The sequence below is a fragment of the Diabrotica virgifera genome, chromosome 1 (assembly GCF_917563875.1).
Source record: "Diabrotica virgifera virgifera chromosome 1, PGI_DIABVI_V3a".
NCBI lineage: Eukaryota > Metazoa > Arthropoda > Insecta > Coleoptera > Chrysomelidae > Diabrotica > Diabrotica virgifera.
Window position 1 is genome coordinate 309,104,540 of NC_065443.1, and position 21,415 is coordinate 309,125,954.

Sequence of the window (21,415 nt, forward strand, 5' to 3'; positions counted from 1 at the left end):
ATAACAAATACAAATTTTGGCATTCGTCAGGTTTTTTATAACTACAATTTTGTTTTGTTTATGCTGGTTAGTGTTGACATAATATATTTAGTCAACTAGACATAAACACATTGGTTCCCCTTTGCTCCATTACCTTTCTACTCCACTGAAAAAGTAGAAAAGTAACGTACAGGAACCGGAGAAAGTTTTTTCGAAGTCGATATAAGGAGTTGGCCTCATGGGGAATCTATGGTCAGCGCAGTATTTTCGCGGTCGGAGGTTAACAGCCATTCTGGTTCGACACCCACCGACTCTTTTTCTACACTTTGCTTCTTTGCTTTTTCTCCTCTTTTTAGGCCAAGCAAGTCACAATTCTGGCCGACTCAGGTTTTCCGGGAGATAAAAGTGAGTCTCGAGCGGTCAGGAATGTATAAATTTCATCGAAGTTGTGAAAAACGACGATTATATACGGTTTCGGCAGGGAGAACTTAATTTATATATCTTAGACTTTACAGTTTTATACGACTTTTAAGGAAAGTCTGGAAAGGAGCAGAAATGTGATGATTTTTGTAAAATCTTATAGAGATTATGCTCAACGGATAAATCAAATGGTGTACTAGACCCAGATACATGAATTTGTGATGGGACTTTCTTAGAAAATCCACAAGGAAGAATTTCCTGTAGCTGGCTGTATATCATTAATTACAAGTAAAATTTAATAAAAAATTTTGGTCTTGGTAAAAGGTATATTATTTTAAAAAGCCCTATAGGGCTACAAACATCGAACAAAACGTTTTCGCTCTAAAAAGAGCATCATCAGTGTTGCAAGAACATGTAGGCTATTGATTATGTACTATAGAAAGGAACTACAACGTTAACGGGGTTTTATTATTTCATATAGTTAATGAATCTCTATATATGAAAAAACCGCGGAGTGCTACCATTTAAAGGGGTGCGTTTTTGAGAAATGGGTGAATTAGTCCCTGGGCACAGGTTACATTAGGGCGAGTTCTATGCACTTTTGGTACAAACACGTCTATATAAAAATTGTTCCTGGTTAAATTTCCTATCTAAATATAACTTTCTAAAGTAAAAGATACTTTATTTTACAAAAATACATTCAAAAGAAAAAGCACAAAAAAACCCAAAAGAAAGAAATTTTGTTTTTTGTCCCATAGCTTTTGTCCACGGGGATATAGGTATAGACATTGCTTCACAGAAAAAAACTTACATATTTTGTCTTTAAAATGATGTTTAGTAGAGGTCATTAGGATTTATAGTTTTCGAAATATGATTTTTCAAAGTTCGCCACTCACAGCAATTTTGGGCAATTTTCCTTGTTATTTCGCAAATATTGTTCTGTAACTTTTTTCTACGCAACTTTAGGCATATGCAATGGTACATGTAAGAGGAATAGAAATCAATTACCTTTAAAATGTTCTACTGTATAATGTTGTAAGACTTCTTTTAAAGACGTTATCTTTTTCAAGATTTTATACTTTTAACGAGTTTTTATATTTTTTACGGTTATTTTTTAAATGTCTCATTATAACTTTTTTTTACATTTAGGTATATATTATATAATAAAAAAGAAAGCTTATTCTGTTTACTTTAAAATGGTGTATTACAAAAAATTCTAGGATTATTTTTGAATAAGATATGCTTTTTCAAAATGTAATAAGTACTTGAAACGATTTTTGATTTTAGGATTATTTTTTAAATTTCTCATTATAACTTTTTTATGTGATTGTGTGTTATGATTGAATCTTATTTTTTATAGGTAATACTTTGGATCCACTTGACTCGGCCGGGCAAACTTCAAAATATGGATTAATTCAAATATTTACTGTCAAAGCTCCTGCACCACAAGCTTTGCTTGAAAAAATAGCATGTAAATGTACCAAAGGATGTAAAAAAAACTGCGGTTGTAGGAAGATAGGAATTAGTTGTTCAATATTCTGCAAAGGGTGCATGTGCATGGGTACTAATTGTGGGATCTCTAAGATAACTGAGGTGTCAGAGGAAGTTATTGAAGCTAATGTTGACGAAGAGATTTACTTTGATTTTGAAAATTTTTTAAATGTCAACTTTTAAATAATTTTAACTAAAGTGATGTTTTCTAAGACTAATGTTTATGTAATTTTTGTAAAAGGAATAATTTTAAATAATACAGGTAAAAAAATATCAAAGAATCACTCGGTTTCCATTATTTAAATATATATTTTACACCATTTTAAAGAACAGAAAGTAAGCCCTCTTTATTGCGCAATATATAGTATATTCATGTACAAGAAAGAAAAGTTATAATGAGAAATTTAAAAATAATCCTAAAATAAAAAATCGTTGCAAGTACTTATTACATTTTGAAAAATAATATCTTATTCAAAAATAATCCTAGAATTTTTTGTAATACAGTCAAACCCGCTTATTGGAATAGTCTTCGTGCCAATCAAAAGTATTCCTACAACCGAGATATTCTAATAACCAATCATTGGTGGCTAGTAGAATCGTTTCGGGACCTCAAATTTCTATTCCTTAAACCGGGATATTCCTATATCCGGTATTCTAATAAGCGGGTTCGACTGTACACCATTTTAAAGTAAACAAAATAAGATTTTTTTATTATATAATATAATATATACCTAAATGTAGAAGAAAAAAAAGTTATAATGAGAAATTTCAAAAATAATCGTAAAGAATGTAAAAAATAATATTTTTTTATATTAGGTATTATATAATATATAATATAATATTATATTATATATACTATATATAATATAATATTATATAATAATATTATTTTATTTTTATATTATATTGTAAAAAATCGTTAAAAGTATAAAACCTTGAAAAACCATAATGTCTTTAAAAAAGTCGTACAACGTTATACAGTAGACCATTGTAAAGGTAATTGATTTCTATTTCTATTACGTGTACCATTGCATATACCTAAAGTTACGTAGAAAAAAGTTACAGAACAATATTTGCGAAATAACAAGGAAAATTGCCCAAAATTGCTGTGAATGGCGAACTTTGAAAAATCATATTTCGAAAACTATAAATCCTAATTACCTCTACTAAACAACATTTTAAAGAAGAAATATGTAGGTTTTTTTTCTGTAAAGCAATATCTATACCTATATTCTCGTGGACAAAAGTTATGGGACAAAAAATAAAATTTCTTTCTTTTGGGTTTCTTTGTGCTTTTCCTTTTGAATATATTTTTGTAAAAAAAAGTATCATTGACTTTTAAAAAGTGATATTTAGATAGGAAATTTAACCAGGAACAATTTTTATGTAGGTATGTTTGTACCAAAAGTGCATAGAACTCACCCTAATGTAACCTGTGCCCAGGGACTAATTCACCCATTTCTCAAAAACGCACCCCTTTAAAAGGTAGCACTCCGCGGTTTTTTTATATATATAGATGTCCATTGACCATATGAAATAATAAAACCCCGTTAACGTTGTAGTTCCTTTTAGCTATCGTATTTTGAATATAATCAATAGCCTAATGGTGAGCCAACCAAAAAATACGAAGGTCAAAGCCTTTCAAAAATGGACTAAAAGTCACATCAAAATGCTAACATAGCAAATTCCAAAGGATGGAAATAATTCCTAAGGATACGGCCCTAGGATAACATATGACTCCCACACGTGGTAAGTGGGTCAAAGGTAACAAATTAGGTCATTGTGTTACAAGAGGTGACAGGCAACCTCTGCTGAGTTGCCTGTCACCTCTTGTAACATAATGACCTAATTTGTTACCTTTGACCCACTTACCACGTGTGGGAGTCATATGTTATCCTAGGGCCGTATCCTTAGGAATTATTTCCATCCTTTGGAATTTGCTATGTTAGCATTTTGATGTGACTTTTAGTCCATTTTTGAAAGGCTTTGACCTTCGTATTTTTTGGTTGGCTCACCATGTTCTTGCAACACTGATGATGCTCTTTTTAGAGCGAAAACGTTTTTGTTCGATGTTTGTAGCCCTATAGAGCTTTTTAAAATAATATACCTTTTACCAAGACCAAAATTTTTTAATAAATTTGACTTCTTAGAAAATATTTTTATTAACCCATTAACGCCCAAATCTTTTTTTCAAATTTCAAAATATTACTTTTAGATAATTATCAATAATATTGTTCTTAATAATATTCACGAAATTGTTTTATATATTATATCTTTGCATTTTGTAATTTAGATCTGTCTTATAATCAAATCACTGAGCGTTAGTTTATCATAATTGCAAGTATGTATGAATGAGTTGAAAACAGTAATTTTTATTTAGATCTAATAAAATAGTTATTTATGAAACAGTTCGTGAAGTATGCTTTTTGCGAACGAACGCGATATTTAGAGTTCGCGTAAGTTCGCAAAAAGTACTTCACGCATAGTTTCATACAATATTTTATCTACGATAAACAAATATAAAAACTGTAACTCTTCGTCACTGGAATTCATTTCTATTCTACAATTTTTAAAACTTTGACATTTAAAAATCCTAACTACTTTCAAACCACAAAACTGTCAAAAATTTTGTTGTAAGAAGCGAAAGTTAAGGATACTTGATTATATGAAAGTGTGCCAAAAAACCCATTGAAAGTGTGCGAAAAAGTAAATCCCATTTAAAATACATTGTTACTTCACGCACACTAAACTCTCCACGCACGTATATCTATGATGACAGTTTTCAAAAACTAAAAACTTATAAATAATATGACATAGAGTAGATAAATAAGTTTATGTTTTATGATATTGTATCCAACAATTTTTATACAACGGTACAGTATATTTTACACTTATTTTAGTGTTTTCGATTTACAATTTTCTCCTGAACATCGTCTCTGCTCTTCTCTGTGTTTCTCCATAAGTGTTTTCCCATCGAATTTTATTCCGTTATTGACTCGTTTTTAGAGAAGCCATGAATTTGTTCCGTTGGTGGTTTACGGAATCAATTAAATAAAGTTAAAATAAGTGTTAAGACAACGAACAATAATATATTTATTTATTTTTGGTTAAAAAGGCGTGGTTATATCTCGTAAGAGGGTTTGTTATTCTTTGCGGGACGAGGGTTTGTGTCAGACAGCCTGTGGATGAACTAAAAACATTAGTTTTACATTTCTGTGGTTTTTAAAGAAGTTGAAGACTGATTTATTGACGTAAGGAGGCTGGCCCTTTATCGTCCCGTAATCTATTATGGAATTTGCGTTTCCCATACATAAACTGAACAGGCCATCAACATGTGGTGTTTTAAAAGCTGAGAAGGCATTTTATCTGAATATTGATATATTTCGTTTTAATTTCGTTAAAATTTAACAGGCCCTTTATGCATATCGTTTGTGAATTTTAAAATAGGACGTATTATTTCATTTTGAAAAAGTTACTAAAAATTAAAATTAGAAAAATAGTAATTGAAGAGTGTCGCACAAAACTAATCTCACCTCAATCAGTTGTGTGAATATTAGTCAATATCATTTTTAGCTCTGATTTTAGTGGCATATTTGAGTTAATCCATGCCTTCTATGAATGTATTATATACTTGTGGTTAAGAAATAACCGTTTTTATTTGAACTTGTGATTCCATCTACTAGCTTGTGCGAGAGGTTTATATTATATTATCAAAATTAGATGGTATACTAACATACTTACATGTTTTCGTTCCATTATCATTATACAATAGTATATTCAACGAGCACGTAATGATGGATATTTTTTGATACGAACCGAAAGCTAGTATCGTAATTCATCAGAACGAATAATAGCCATTACATGCGAGTATAACACTATACTTTTTCTACGACCTTCTTTTTGTTAGCAGAAAAATTATTAATGATTAAAAGCCACACAATTCTGGCCGACTCCGGCTTTCCGGGAGATAAAAGTGAGTCTCGAGCGGTCAGAAATGTATAAATTTCATCGAAGTTGTGAAAAACGACGATGATATACGGTTTCAGCAGGGATAACGTTAATTTATATATCTTAGACTTTACGGTTTTATATCAGATTAATGAAAAATTCTGGAAATGAACAGAAATTTAAATGGATTTTATAAAATCTCGCGTTTACAGGAGTTATTCTCAAAAATGTGTCTGTATATTAGGATAAATCAAATGTTACTATTTAAACAAACTTAGAGATTAAAAATCTCTAAATCTCTGTCTTATAGAAAATATTTTGTTTTTACCCGTTTTGAAAAAATGTGAATACAGTAAACTCGAGCGCTTAAATTTGCCGATTTGTGTTCTCCTCTTGACAATTTGACATTAGATGCAGAACTAAAAGTTTATTACGGATATTTTCTTAAATGTCACAGTTGTCAAAACTAGGAAACTGGCTGCAATTAAAGAGTAACAATCTACTTAAAATTTTTCCCACTGTAATAATGTACAGTAGAAAATGATCGCTGTAATAATAATCTGATTTCTGTAGCTTTCTATTGGCCAGAACCTGTTTGGGCTATGTATGTTAGATAATTGTCACAAAGTTACTGTATTAGCTTGGTTTCATTTTATATTACTTTGGTATTTGTATTAATTTAGTCATTCAGTATTGAATTATACACAGTCAAATGCTTTTAATGAACGAATAAATTCTTTTTGTGCTGCTTTATCTTATTTTCTTTTTGAAGTTATACTTCTTTAGGCGCGATTGAGAGTGAATTTTTATTATTCTGCGCGCACGCGCACACAGGCAGTATGGACTTAGTTGCTAAATCTTTCAATTTATGTAGATATTTATCAGCGCAAATAAGGTGCAAAACGAATATATTAGTATTTTTAGTAAATATATTTATCGCCAACCGTCACTAAAGGCATTCATTATTGTACTCATTTGACGCCATTTGCGGCAGTAAAGTAACACTTTATTGTACTGAAAGAAGAATTTTACTTTACCTGCCGCGATTAATCAAATTAACCGAGATTGAATGTAAGCGGTCGATGGCAGTAATCGATTATTTATTTGAGAGAACTTAAAATTTATTTACTTTAATTATTAACCTTCGGATGACCAAGCGGGGGAAATTGTGACCCCAGCGTATGTTTTTCTTTAATAAATTCAAAAGTATTTTTAATTTTTAACTCATTATTTTTTTATTTGACTTTAATATCATTCTATACAGTGCGTCCATAAAGTAATGCATAAATTCATTATTTCGTAAACCGGCGACTTTAAAGAGAAATCCCGGAACAGGTCGATTTTTATTTTTAATTTCCGATTTTTTGGCATATATATCATATTAGTGACGTCATCCATCTGCGCGTGATGACGTAATCGATGATTTTTTAAATGAGAATAGGGGTCATGTGATAGCTCATTTGAAAGGGTACTCAATTCTCTATTCCCTAATATAAACATTAACATAATTATTTATACAAGGTGTTCAAAAAAACATTTTTTTAATTAAAATAATTGAGACAAAAAGAAGAATGTGTGTAATTTATCTAATTCAAAATATGTTTTAATGTTGTCAGAAAACAGGAAAAAAAATTTTATTTGACAAATAAAATATTGTTTTTCGCTTAAATTCAATGTTAAACCTGCCACCCAACTGCCTCTTGCCAGTTTGAACATTTCGTTTAAGCGAAAAGCAATGTTTATTTGTCAAATTAAATTTTTTTTCTGTTTTCTGACAGTAGTAAAACGCATTTTGAAATAAATAAAATACATACATTCTTCTTTCTGTCTCAATTATTTTAATTAAAAAAATGTTTTTTTGTACACCCTGTATAAATAATTATGTTAATCTTTACATTAGTGTATAGAAAATTGAATACCCTTTCAAATGTGCTATCACATGACCCATATTCTCATTTAAAAAAATCAGCGATTACGTCATCACGCCCAGATGGATGACGTCACTAGTATGATGTATATGCCAAAAAATCGGAAATTAAAAATTAAAATCGACCTGTTTCGGGATTTTTCCTTAAAATCGCCGGTTTACGAAATAATGAATTTATGCGTTACTTTATGGACGCACTGTATATCCTCATATTTTGAAATAAAAAAAATTCCCTATATTTTACGAATAAAAAATATATTCTGAAGTTGATGTTTAGTAAAATAGCGTCTATTATGTGTAATTACAAGTAGTTTTACGCTAAGGACGTCGACTTTGCAAAGTAACAAGTCACTTACTCAACATACACACTATACATGACACTAATACTCATGTTGTGACTGGCTGAATGACAAAGTCCATGCCAAAAAAAAATTAAAAATTAAAAAAAAAACTTAATTTTTTTGTTAATTGTCATTTTTTACATTATTGACCTGGGGTCATTTTCCCCCCCTTGGTCATCCGTGTAACAAAAAAAGGTTGGTCATCGGAAGGTTAAAAATATTGTACAAAATTTACGTTATTATTAACTAAATTTATGTCAGAAAGTGAAATTCCGTAGTATTTCGCAATTATATTCATAAAATATAAATCGAAACTTTACAGATTTAGTTATTAGGTACTTATTCAATATTGATTATTTGAACAACCATCGATTAAACATCGAAATCGGCCATCATGCAAAAGCATTCTGTCATGGTCATTACTGTCATACGAAATTTTTATTTCGTCTGAAATTAATAAAATTCTTAAATCTTTTAAGTTTTGTATTAATTCAAATATATTATGAAATTGTGTTTCTGTTAATTCGATTATATAGGACGGTGACAGATATTAATGATAATTTGTTAGCAAATATATTTATTTATATTTTCTACTATTCATCAAGGGAAAAGCAACTGCGGTACGGAAGGCTACACTTCATAAACAATAACGTAACTATTAACGGTATTTTTAATTTTTGGTATTTTATTTTAAATGTTAAAATTGGTTTAATATTTAAATAAAAATACGGTTAAACTGTTTAAAATATATTTATTTCGTTGAAATTATAATAATAGAAGCATAACGTTTTACGTGCGTAACAAGTACACACACTTTTTTTTTCATTAGGATGTAATTAAGTAAGTGTTAACGTTTTTTATGATCGGCGATAAAATTTTGTATGCACCACGTCAGTAAAGACTCTTTATCGAACTCGTCTGTTATTCGCCTCGCTCGCTAACGCTCGCTCTGCTCATAATATCAGACTCGTTCGATAAAGAGTAACTTTACTGACTTGGTAGATAAATAACTATTATTAAAATTTTTGTGTCTTTGGATTTCTCTTCCTCGGGAGTAAGATAATTATTAAAACATTTTTATTTTATGCTTCACTTGATCTATTTGTCACCGTGATTGTAATTATGTCCGAGAAGCGATGTAAATAGAGCCGTGGTAGGTCATTGGTACCGCATTCGACTAGAGATCGAAAGGTCCCGCGTCCAAATCCGGACAATTCTTATTCCTCTTTTTTTATTTTTGGTATTGTTTGAATAGAAATTTTTTGAAAGTGGTAAAAAATTAAAATTAGTTTAATATTTAAATAAAATACAAATAAACTGTTTAAAGTATATTTATTTCCTTGAAATCATATATATTAAAAGTATAACTTCTTACGTGCGTACAAAGTACACACATATTCTTTTTTTGCATAAATATATTTATCATATCTTCTTTTTCTTAAAGCGCCTATCCGTTCCGGATGTTGGCGATCAGCATGGCTATCTTGACTTTGTTTACCGCAGCGCGGAACAGTTCAATGGTAGTCGTGTTTTACCACTTTCGTAAATTTTCCTAGTTGGAGAAGGCCGTAACGTTCTTTATTTATCATAAATATGGTACCTCAAATATACAATAAATGTCAGTTCAACATCAGCTCGCGACTTCCCAAGTAGCACAATAAAAACATTTTAGTTTTATTTAAGGTTTATAAAGGTTTTATTGTGGTAAATAAAAAGATAATGGTTTTAAAGTTACCTTGTAGATATACTGCTAGAACTTTAAAACTGTTAAACATTTGCCACTAGTTTTAAAGTATCTAATAAGAGTATCAAATAAGACTAATTAATCTTAATAGATAATTTGTCTTATTGTAGTTTTAAAATGGTTTATTCTCAGTTCAGTTTAAAACTAATCAGTTTTATGAAGAACTTCCGGACTGTTTGGTTTTATTAGATTCTAATCTGTTACCTTTTAGTTAATAAAACCTATTATTAAAACTACTTAACCTCAAGACTATTATGTAAGTAAAGCATAATCCTTAAAACAATTTTTTTAGTTTTCTTTAAAGTTGCTTTCATAAAAGCAATTAGTAGGCTATATTAAAACCAAACGCTCTTAACTGAATCAATTTGGTTACCGTAAAGACTAAACTATGCTTCTTGTTAGAAACAATAAAACTAAACTCATTCACCCCTTCTTTCATGTCCAAAATGTTCGGTCATTTGTTTTAGAGCGAAACAGTGGTGTAGTGTGTTGTAAAAAGTGGAAGTACAGTTAGTATGGAAGAAATAAGTCGCAAGTACTTAAAATATAAACGAACTGGTCATTTTAAAAGAAAAATACAACACACAGCACTACGACGGACGCCTCGATTTTAGGTTAGATTCACATTAAAACCGAGTGGCACTATTGACAGCAGCATTAAACCTAAACGGTTTTAATTCCAAGGCAACCTTGCTTTTATGTAGGATATATACTCTTGGAAAGGTATAAAATAAAACCATTTGATCTTAACAATTCTCTGTCGATAGACCAAATAGTTTTATTTGGATTTCGGCCATATTGCTCTCTGGAGATAGTGAAAGCCATGATAGATTACAATATAAGGCTTACAGAAAAGACATAAATTCGATTTATTTTAACATTAAAACATTAAAATTGTAGATAAAATTATTTTTCTTTCAAATTATTATTTTTCGGATTTTTTTTTATTTTTTAATCGCCAAAAGTCAGAAATTTTAGGGGGCGTGAGTTATTTAGTCCTATTTTTGTTAACATTATCAATAAAGTTGGGTGCGCAAGTGTTTTTCTACCTTGAGAGCCCGAAATAACCTAGTTCTTTTTAATATTTTATGGTTTCAAATACGTATCTACCTATCATAACACATGTAAAAATGTGTTTGCCTATATGAAGTATATAGGTTTAAAGAATCATTTAATATGGTAAATTGTCTTTAAAAGTCTCCATTTAAGAAACCTTTTTAAGTTTGCTATAAAACTGTCTGCACTTAAAATGTCTTTTAACATGGTTTTAAAAGCACCTTCACAGCAGCTTTAAAACCAGTTGCTTAAGTCAGTAGCCATGGCAGGAGAAGCACGTTCAAATAACACTGCCGATATCAGTAGTAATATAGTTTGCAGAAAATGTAAATCTAAAGTTGTTTCACCGGTAAAGTGTATAATATGTGATAGCTGTTATCATCCCAGTTGTGCCAAAAAACTGGAGTTACAAATTTTTGACAAAGTTTTTACTAAATGTTGTGAAAAAACCGAAGATAAAGCAAACGGCGACTGTGATGACAAATTTTTCGATGCCATCGAAAACTTAGCTGCGTCGACAGAAAATAAGGTAGATATACACATCTTTAAATATATTATCAAACAAAAAGATCTCTTAATATCAGAACTAAAGGAAAAAATATTCCTATTAAATACACAAATTGACTCATTGAAACAATTAGAAACAAAACAAGTTCCGGAAAAAACTGACTATTCTTTATTTAAAAAATCTAAACACAAAACTGATAACAATAAACAAGTTTTCAATTCACCAGAGTCAACAATAGGCCAGGAGAAATATAAGGAAAACAATTCAATCAGCGCTAAAGATGTCAGCGAAGCCATAAACCGAGCGCAAAATATAATACCTGCATCTAGTCGAACCGAAAAGACTGGAGATGCCAACATGCAAATAAGCAGTAACATTCCTACGGATTGGCAGAAAGTGACTTACAAAAAAAGAACACCCAAAAAAAACTTATTAGTGGGTAACTATTCTGGAAATTCTAATGTAGAAGGAGTTGATCAAACAGTTGCTTTACACGTATTTAATCTGAAACCGCAAACATCTGCAGAAGACCTTCAATCTGCAGAAAACCCGACGTTTAGGTAGGATTTTTTTCCGCTGGGAATTTTCATAAATTTCAAAATTTATGCTTAACTTCTGAGTGGCATTTTCCTTCTGCGGACGTGGACTATAATTTCAACCATTTTATAGAAAAGCTTGTCTCTATCTTCAATAAGGCATTTCCTTTAATTTCAATTAAGCCAAAACATCACAAACCCTGGGCTACAAAAGGTATTCGCATATCAGCCAAAAATATGCGCTCACTATTGTATATCAAGAAATTTGCTACCAACGTCTCTGTCACTCAATATATCACCAAGTACAGGGTAACCTATCTAAAACTCATCACATCAGCTAAAAAAGCCTACTATCAAAATCGTATGGAAAGCTCTAAAAGTGTTGCAAAAGAAACTTGGTCCATAATAAACGATCTTCGAAATAGAACTCACGCAGTTCAAACATTTGCCCTTCCAGACCCGGAAAATCTTAACGAATATTTCGTTAATGTGAGTAAAAATATAACTTCTACTATTTTGCCACAAAAAGATCCCATTTCCTATCTCCCCAATTCAGGAGTGTTCTCGAATTCATTCTTTTTAAGACCAATCGATATAACTGAACTGATCCAAACTATCAATAGTATCAAAAGCAAATCATCCTGTAGTACTGATGGACTATCCATAAAAATCTTCTCAAATCTCACAGAAAATGTGTTGGAAAACCTCGTCTCACTAATTAATGATTCCTTTGAAACAGGCAAATTCCCAGAGTGCCTAAAGATAGCCATTATTATTCCCCTTCATAAGGGTGGTGAAAAATCTAATGCTTGCAACTATAGACCTATTGCCTTACTACCGGTACTTTCAAAAATTATTGAGAGACTCATAAAAATCCGTCTCATGTCCTTTCTCATTGATAACAACATCTTATCCCAAAATCAGTTCGGTTTTTTAACTAATAAATGTACCACTGATGCCTTGTTTTCTGTGTTTCATGAGGTTTACCAAGCACTAAACAATAATCTTTATACTGCCACTGTTTTCTGTGACTATGCCAAAGCTTTTGATTGTGTAAATCACGACATTTTGATTAAAAAACTAAATTTCTATGGGATTCGAGGTATTTCTTTGAATTGGTTCCAATCTTACTTGAATAATAGGAAACAAATAGTTAGAGCAAATGATACTGACTCTAGTCTCAAAAACATTGTATGTGGAGTACCACAAGGTTCAGTATTGGGTCCTCTACTGTTTCTTATCTTTATAAATGACATCACTAACTTAAAAATCGATGGAAAAATTTTTCTTTTTGCTGATGATACCAGTATCACTTGGAGCAACTCAACTATTGCATCTCTTCATGCAACTATAACTTCTGATTTGCTTACGATAAAAACCTGGTCTGACTCTAATTTACTCTCTTTTAACGTGGATAAGACAGTAGCATTATCCTATAAAAGTGCTCTTCAACCCCTGCTTGTTAATAACAGCCAGATCTCTACCGTTGATTCTGTAAAATTTCTTGGTATTTTTTTAGACAGCAACCTCAAATGGTCCCTTCATATCGATGTGTTAAGTAAGAAACTCGCCTCAGCCTGCTATGCTATAAGATCTGTTTCGAAAGAACTCAATTTAGCATCTTCTAAACTAACATATTTTTCTTTGTTCGAGTCTCATCTTCGATATGGTCTTCCTTTTTGGGGTTCTAGTACAGCTGCCCAGTTAGATGTTATTTTTAAATTACAAAAAAGAGCAATAAGGTATCTGTTTGGCCTCAGAAGAACAACACATTGCAGAAGTTACTTCAAAGATCACGGCATTTTAACCCTTACATCTTTATATATTTTAGAAACTGTTTGCTTAATTCGTAAACACATGCATGTCTTTCCAGCAAGGCCTCGTCATGACTACTCCACCAGAAATTCAAATTTTGATGTCTATTTACCGATCCCGTCCTCTGAGTTAGTAAAGAAATCTATATTATATTCCGCAAAAAAACTATACAACCATCTTCCTTTACAACTCAAATCTGCAACATCTTTCCCCAAGTTCCGTAAAATGGCAAAAGCTCATCTATCTAAAAGACCATATTATTCAGTAGAAGAGTTTCTTAATGACTAACTAAGAAATTACAGTAATGTACAAGTAACCAAACTTATCTATATTTGGGTGTCACATGCAGCAGCTTAAACTTATTAGTTCCTATGTCTATAAATAGTTTACTTTGTTGTATATTCACTTTGCAATTTCTATAAATTGTTGCAAATATATCGATTTTGTTTTTTTTTCTTTACTTTATTAACTTATATTTTGTATTTATGTATATTTTTTTTATATTGACGATTTATCAAATTTCAGAAAATTGTATTCGTTATTGTTATTGTTAGATATTATTTATTTATTTTTTCTGACTTTAATTAAGCTTTGTCCATAAAATTTGTATTTTCAGTGACAATAAAGCATATTTCTATTCTATTCTATTCTATAATCATTTTTATCAAAAAACCTGCCAGAAGCCAGCTGCTCAGCTCTTCCATCTCGTCGTCCTGATATATATTCTTCTTTCAAAGTGGAAATCTCGAAAGCAAACTACAATAAGGCGTTGGATGCCTCGATTTGGCCAAACAAAGCCTGTATACGAAATTTTTTTCAATTGAGGAAAAAGAAAGAGCAAATCGAGTAGAAGTATCTATCGACAATGAAACAAAACATACAGCAATTTTTAAAATTATTCAATTAAATACAGCGTCCATTAGAAACAAACTTGAAAGGTTGGAAATTCTGCTTGATCAAGAAAATCCCATTGTCGTCAGTATTGCGGAGCACTGGTGTAAGCAGGATGAAATATCTCTAATGGTAACTCCGGGTTACGATCTTGTAACCAGTTATTGTCGACCTATCCATGAGCATGGCGGATCGGTTTTGTATGTGAAATGTGGGTATGAATATCAGATCATCAATGTGTGCCAGTTAGCTGTGGAGATGCATTATGAGTGCAGTGCGGTAAAAATAATGTTTTGTGAAAGAAAAGTTGCAGTCATCAGTATCTACAGGCCTCCCAGTGGAGACTTTTATTTGTTTTTGAAGCAGTTTTCCTATACGATTGAACTCTGTAATAGGTATGTTGACGATATTTTTATATGTGGTGACTTAAACATTGATTATTTAGAAAATACTTTATTTAAAATTCTTTTTAACGATGTTCTAATGAGCTACAATCTTAGCATAACCTCTATGGTTCCCACAAGGGTAGCGACAAATTGTTTGAACTAAACTTCTATCAGTAAGATTGATTATATTATAACCAATACAGCTAATATACTTCAATGCAATTCTAATGTTTTTGAAGCGCATTTAAGTGACCATAGAGCAATTAGTTTGGAATTTGTAGTAGACATAAATAGTAGCTGTACTAAATCGAATAACCAGCCTAATTATAAATATTTTAGAGACTTGTCTGACAACAACCTTAAACAAATTTCTTCTGTGCTATCTGTAACTGACTTTGACGATATTTATTTAACCGATAATGTTGATAAATCCTTTGAAAATTTTATAAGTAGTTTAATATATGTGTTAGATTATTGCTGTCCAGTAAAACGGTATAATATCAGTAAGCAGACTTGCAATAAAAAATGGATTACTCCGGAAGTTAAGCAGTCTAGTGTTCATTTAAAAAATGCTTACTGGCTTGATAAAGAACTAAAAGATGCCAATTCTCTTGCAAATTATAAAAAAATTAAGAAAGACCACGCGGAACTATTACAAAAATCTAAATTAAAATTCCATGATAAATTGATAAATAATTCAAGTAATAAAAATAAAACTGTATGGAATCTTGTTAACAAGGAAACTGGCAGGAAGTCTATCCAAAGAAACATAGCATTAAATATAGATGGTGAAAGTTGTACTGATTCTAAGCAGTTGTCTGAAGTTTTCTGTGATTATTTTGCTACAGTAACCGAAGAGAAACTGTCAAATCATTTTGGGAATTCTCGATCTAATAGTTGCACATCTTCTACTATTCTTAAAAACAGTTTTTTCTTTAGACCTGTTGTTGGTAATGAGGTAATGAATGTGATCAATAATTTAAAAAATAAAAAAAGCACTGGACCTGATTCTATCTCGATAAGAGTATTAAAGGCTATGTCATCTGATATAATAAACCACATTGCATATTTGATAAATTTATCAATAGGTAAAGGAGTCTTTCCAAGTATTCTAAAAAAAGCAATCGTTATTCCTATTTACAAAAAAGACGATCCGGAAGACATTTCAAATTATAGACCTATTTCCTTATTGTGTGTACTTTCCAAAGTATTTGAGAGAATTGTGTATAACCGTATGTCTGAGTTTTTGGGTAGATTTAAAATTGTAAGTGATTGTCAACATGGCTTCCGTACCGGTAGATCCACTCAGTCTGCTGCCTGCAGATTTTGTGAAAGGGTCTACAGATCTTTGGATGCAGGTGAATATGTGGCAGGTCTCTTTTTTGATCTAACCCGTGCCTTTGATTGTCTTGATAGCCGTTTTGTTAGCAATAAACTGTATAATATTGGTTTTAGAGGTATATTTTTAGACTGGCTAATCAATTATCTATCAGATAGGATAATTTGTGTTAAAATCAATGAATCTATTTCGAAGGAACGTTTTATTAATCTGGGAGTTCCACAGGGCTCTGTATTAGGACCCCTAATTTTTTTGTTGTTTATTAACGATGCATCTAACCAGTTTGATGCTTTGGACCTGACGTTATTTGCGGATGATACTTCTCTTGTGGTCTCAGCACAGACCTATGAGAAATTGGCATCTACTTGCAATAGTTTTTTAGCTCGATTTAATGACTGGTGTCGATCTAATAACCTAATTTTAAATGTAACAAAACAAAAGTAATATATTTTAATAACTTAAATTCTGTAAATCCTGTACTACACCTAAGTTTTAACAATGTACTACTGGATTCCTCAAATCATACAAAATTTTTAGGTATCCATCTCGACTCAAAATTAAAATGGTCAGTTCACATAGACATGCTCAGTAAGTCCCTTAATAAGTCGTACTATGCATTATCCCGTATTAAAAATATTATGCCCATCTCTGCGCTGTTAAATGTATACTATAGCCTTGTTTATAGTAGACTTTGTTACAACATAGTTTTATGGGGGAATGCAGTCAACAGTGACAGAATATTTATAACACAAAAACGTATAATACGAAAAATGTTTGGAATTAGACCTCTTGAGAGCTGTAAGCCCATATTTATTAAGAATAATATTTTAAGTTTTCCATGTATTTATATCTTCAGAATGTTACTATATGCTGTTGATAATATTCATACGTATGACAGAAATTCTAGTTTCCACCATTATTCGACGCGAGGTGGCGATTTGCTGAGTGTACCTGGTCATAGATCGAGTAAATTTGAAATGTCAGTAAAGTATATGAGCATTAGATTGTTTAACGTTTTACCAAAAAAATATAGAACAATGAATAAATATTTCTTTAAGAAATCCATTAAAAGCTTATTGCTTACCAAATGTTATTATACTGTGGAAGAGTTTGTTTCGGACAGAAATATTACCTGAATGTTATTAATTCTATCTACCTTCAAATGTTTATAAAATTTATAAATGTATTAATTTTATTGTTTGTTTGTTTGTAAAACTAATGACATGTCCTATACATTGTATGTCTTAAAGGATGAATAAATATTATTATTATTATTATTAAGAAAACAAAGTTTTAAGAAGGTTTTTATTTTTGGTTTTATTGATCTCTTTCAGAGTGGGCCCTTTTATGCTGAAAGCGGTTTTATTGCAACCTTAAGGTTTGGTTAAAAACCAAATGGTTTTAATTTTAGTTTTATTCTACAGTTTTAAAGCATCCTTAAAAGACTGAATAAACCCGTTCGGTGCTACTTGGGTTACAACTCGAACCGATTTTACTCCAAATACTTGCTAATGCTCAACAATCGCATTCGACACACTCCGCTTATCCTGTAACCGAACACGAGCCATCTCAGCAAGCAATCCATTAGCATCTTTCCACTCGCATCGAATCAAAGTGCGGTCTAAGCAGAAAACGGCGAATTACAAGTTAGAAGCAAGGGACAAAACACTCTATTCAAGCGCGACCAAACGCTCTTCTCACACTAGAGACAAACTAGAGACTGGAGGAGTGGAGCAACGAGCGGATTATTTTTGAGGCAACGATGCAACGATTGCATAATTAGAGAAGTGGAAAGCAAAACCACATAAGTGTTATCAGCATCTTAGTTGGCATCTTGGTTGCTCTCAATCAGAGAGAAAATGGGGCGATGTAATAGTTACATCTATGAAATCCGCTTTTTTTTGTTCTCTTTATCTTGAACTAGCTATAATACCCGGCTTCGCCCGGGAGTTGATATGAGATTACGCGGTAGTTGCAATAAAAAAATAAACTATGACGTAATAGTAAAAAAATTTATTGAAAACATTCGCTCATTTTTTACACTATTTGCTTATAAACAACATTTCTTTACTGAATTTTTTCGCGTGGCAAAATTGGCAAATGTTATCCATTTTTCCGATCACAACATGTTTATGATTGTAATATTTTTTCGTCGGTTCGTAGTGGAATGCTTCCTTTGTTAAATTATCTTTTAAAATTCTCGATTCTTCTATACTTTCGTTCTCTTTTCTTTCTTCATTTTTTGTGCTTCTCAGAGTTCTCATCCTAGTTCGTTGATTTTGTAAACGTGCTTCGCGCTCTTCTTCCGTTTCATTTCTTCTATGTTCTTTTTGTTTCCGCCGTTTCGCTGCAGAACTGGCAAGATCTCCTCCTTTTTTACGTCTAGGCATTGTATTCTGTAAAATATAAATTAAATAAACATTTTATAGACAAACAGTTAAAAGAAAAAGAAAAACAACCATTAGAATTAATTAAAGACACTATTAATTATCTTTTCAAAAATAATTATTTTTTCAAAAATAATTAATATAAATAATTAATAATCAAACTGAGAACTTCCTTTTTCTGAAGTCGGTTAAAAATACTTACATTTGATATTTCACAATAAAGGCTCACAGACGACTTTTTTCTTCTCGGCTTCAAAATCGAGAATTAATTAAACACACTATTAAAAATACTGACACGTGATACTTCAAAATAAATGCTCACAGATAACTTCTTTCAGTTCCTTTCGCAATCGCTTTTCAAATCGAACTAACTCTGGCGGGTGATACCGGGCCCTTATATATTCAGAGAGCATATTCGGAAAAGTTCGAGAGTATTTTCTTTTACACATTCTAGAATGTACTCGACATTATCGTCCGCCGTAACATTAAGTTCTGCAGCTATAGCATAAGTAGTAAAGGCGCGAAATTTGAAAACTTAAATTTTTAAATATTTTCAGAATTAATAATTAATAATTTGAATAACTAAACTTATCTCGCTTCAACTCCAAAATAAAAGCTACTTAATGCTGTATAAATACACAAAATTTAATAACTTTATTATAGAAACAAATGTAATTTAAGACTTTGTTGAAATTGGAATTTCAAATTTCGCGTCATTGCTACACATGCTGTAATTGCCCGCAGCGCCATTCGAAACGCAACTCAAATAATCGTTGTTCTGAATGGAGTTCAACTACTCGACAACAGATGGCGCCACTACTTCACTTAATTTTCAAGTTGAGGAATTGGAAAAGCCCTTATATCTTTAAAAATACGCCCTTTAAGTTAAAACGGGAACTTACTTGTTCGAGGGGGGATAAAGGGCTACAAAGTCCCTTTATCGTATCGGGAATCCTTTTTAAGTTTTATCGGCACACACATTTTATCAACTTAGTTTTATTATATATAATAATGATAATGATGTTAATACCGGAATATTTAAAAGTTTGGCGAAGGGGCGAAATTGGGAATATTTAAAAATTTGGTGGAGGAGCCAGGTCTAGGGCTAGCCAAGCTTGCTAGGAAAAGCCCTTATATCTTTAAAAATACGCCCTCTAAGTTAAAACGGGAACTTACTTGTTCGAGGGGGGATAAAGGGCTATTGCACTATATAAGTCCCTTTATCGTATCGGGAATCCTTTTTAAGTTTTATCGGCACACACATTTTATCAACTTAGTTTTATTATATATAATGATTTTACTAAACTATTCAAAATACATCTTTAACAATAAACTTTTTGATAAATCTTTTCCTTGGATTGTTTTTCCTATATTAGTCTAGGCGCCAAATAGAGGTCACCGTGTCCTTTTCAATTCTGATGGACAAACTCAACGGTTTCTTATGGATTTTTGGCTGCTGATTACGAATTTCGAGGGTGGATTTTGATCCGAGTGGTCAAAGAATTGTTATAAACAATTTAATTGTTTATAAATTGTTTATAAGGCTCTGGCTAATAAACTAAAAGAGATAAAAAGAATGTTTCAAATCAAATTTGTTCGCTAATAAAAACCGAAGAAAAAAGCGTTTACTAAACTTAAATCCAACAATTCGAACTGAAGATATTGTAAAACTAGTGCACAATGCAAATTGCAAAATAAGTATTTTTCGAAGCTTGATCGATCGTAACTCGGCTTCTACGCATGCAAATGAGCCCTAAAAGGTCTCATTTTAAAATTTCATTAATAGTAGTCCTGTCGCCAGGGGGGGTACAACGGCCTCGTTAATTCAGATGGACTTACCCAAGTTTTTTTTATGTATTTTGACCCGTAGAACACGAATTTTTTGGGTAACAGTTGATCCGGATGTCGATAAGATTGCTATAGACCAAGAACTTGAGGAATCAAATAACAGCGATTTTTGGCAAAACAAAACAATATTTTGTATTTTTTGGGTCATTTTAAGCAAAAAATATTTCTACAAGTTTTTTAGTAGGATGCACAGTATTCGAGATAAACGCGGTTGAACTTTGAAAAAATCGAAAAACTGCAATTTTTAAACCCGAATAACTTTTGATTAAAAAATAAAATAGCAATTCTGCTTAGCGCCTTTGAAAGTTCAAGTCAAATTATGTCGGTTTTGATTATTTGCATTGCTAAAAATTTATTGTGTTATTGTTAAACAAAGCTACAAACAACTAGTGCGTGAGTGATGTTTCTATGATTTCTCATTTAAAATCGAACGAGTAGGTAGAATAGGTACTAGTGCAATCAAGACTATTTCTACGTTACATGCGTTAAAACGCATGTAAAAGCACGGGAAACCCTACGTGTTTATAGCTTTGTTAAACAATAAAAAAATAAATTTTTACCAATGCAAATAATCAAAACCGATATAATTTGACTTAAACTTTCAAATGCGGTAAGCAGACTTGCTATTTTATTTTTTAATCAAAAGTTATTCGGGTTCAAAAATTGCAATTTTTCGATTTTTTTAAAGTTCAACCGCGTTTATCTCGAAAACTGTGCATCCTACGAAAAAACTTGTAGAAATATTTTTTACTTAAAATGGCCCAAAAAATACAAAATATTGTTTTGTTTTGCCAAAAAT

The 21,415-nt window shown here is 31.3% G+C and overlaps 2 protein-coding genes across 2 annotated transcripts in view; both read right to left on the reverse strand.

Moving 5' to 3' along the window:
• The window catches only part of LOC126879222 (semaphorin-2A), a 687,031-nt gene that overhangs the window by 122,728 nt on the left and 542,888 nt on the right, over positions 1–21,415 (reverse strand). The gene's annotated exons all lie outside the window — the stretch shown is intronic.
• On the reverse strand, positions 18,380–19,236 carry LOC126879228 (uncharacterized). Its single transcript, XM_050642284.1, has 2 exons — positions 18,971–19,236; positions 18,380–18,777 (listed from the first exon to the last, which is right to left on the reverse strand). Exon 2 carries the CDS (start codon positions 18,769–18,771, stop codon positions 18,424–18,426), a length of 348 nt encoding a protein of 115 aa, XP_050498241.1. The 5' UTR covers positions 18,772–18,777; positions 18,971–19,236; the 3' UTR covers positions 18,380–18,423.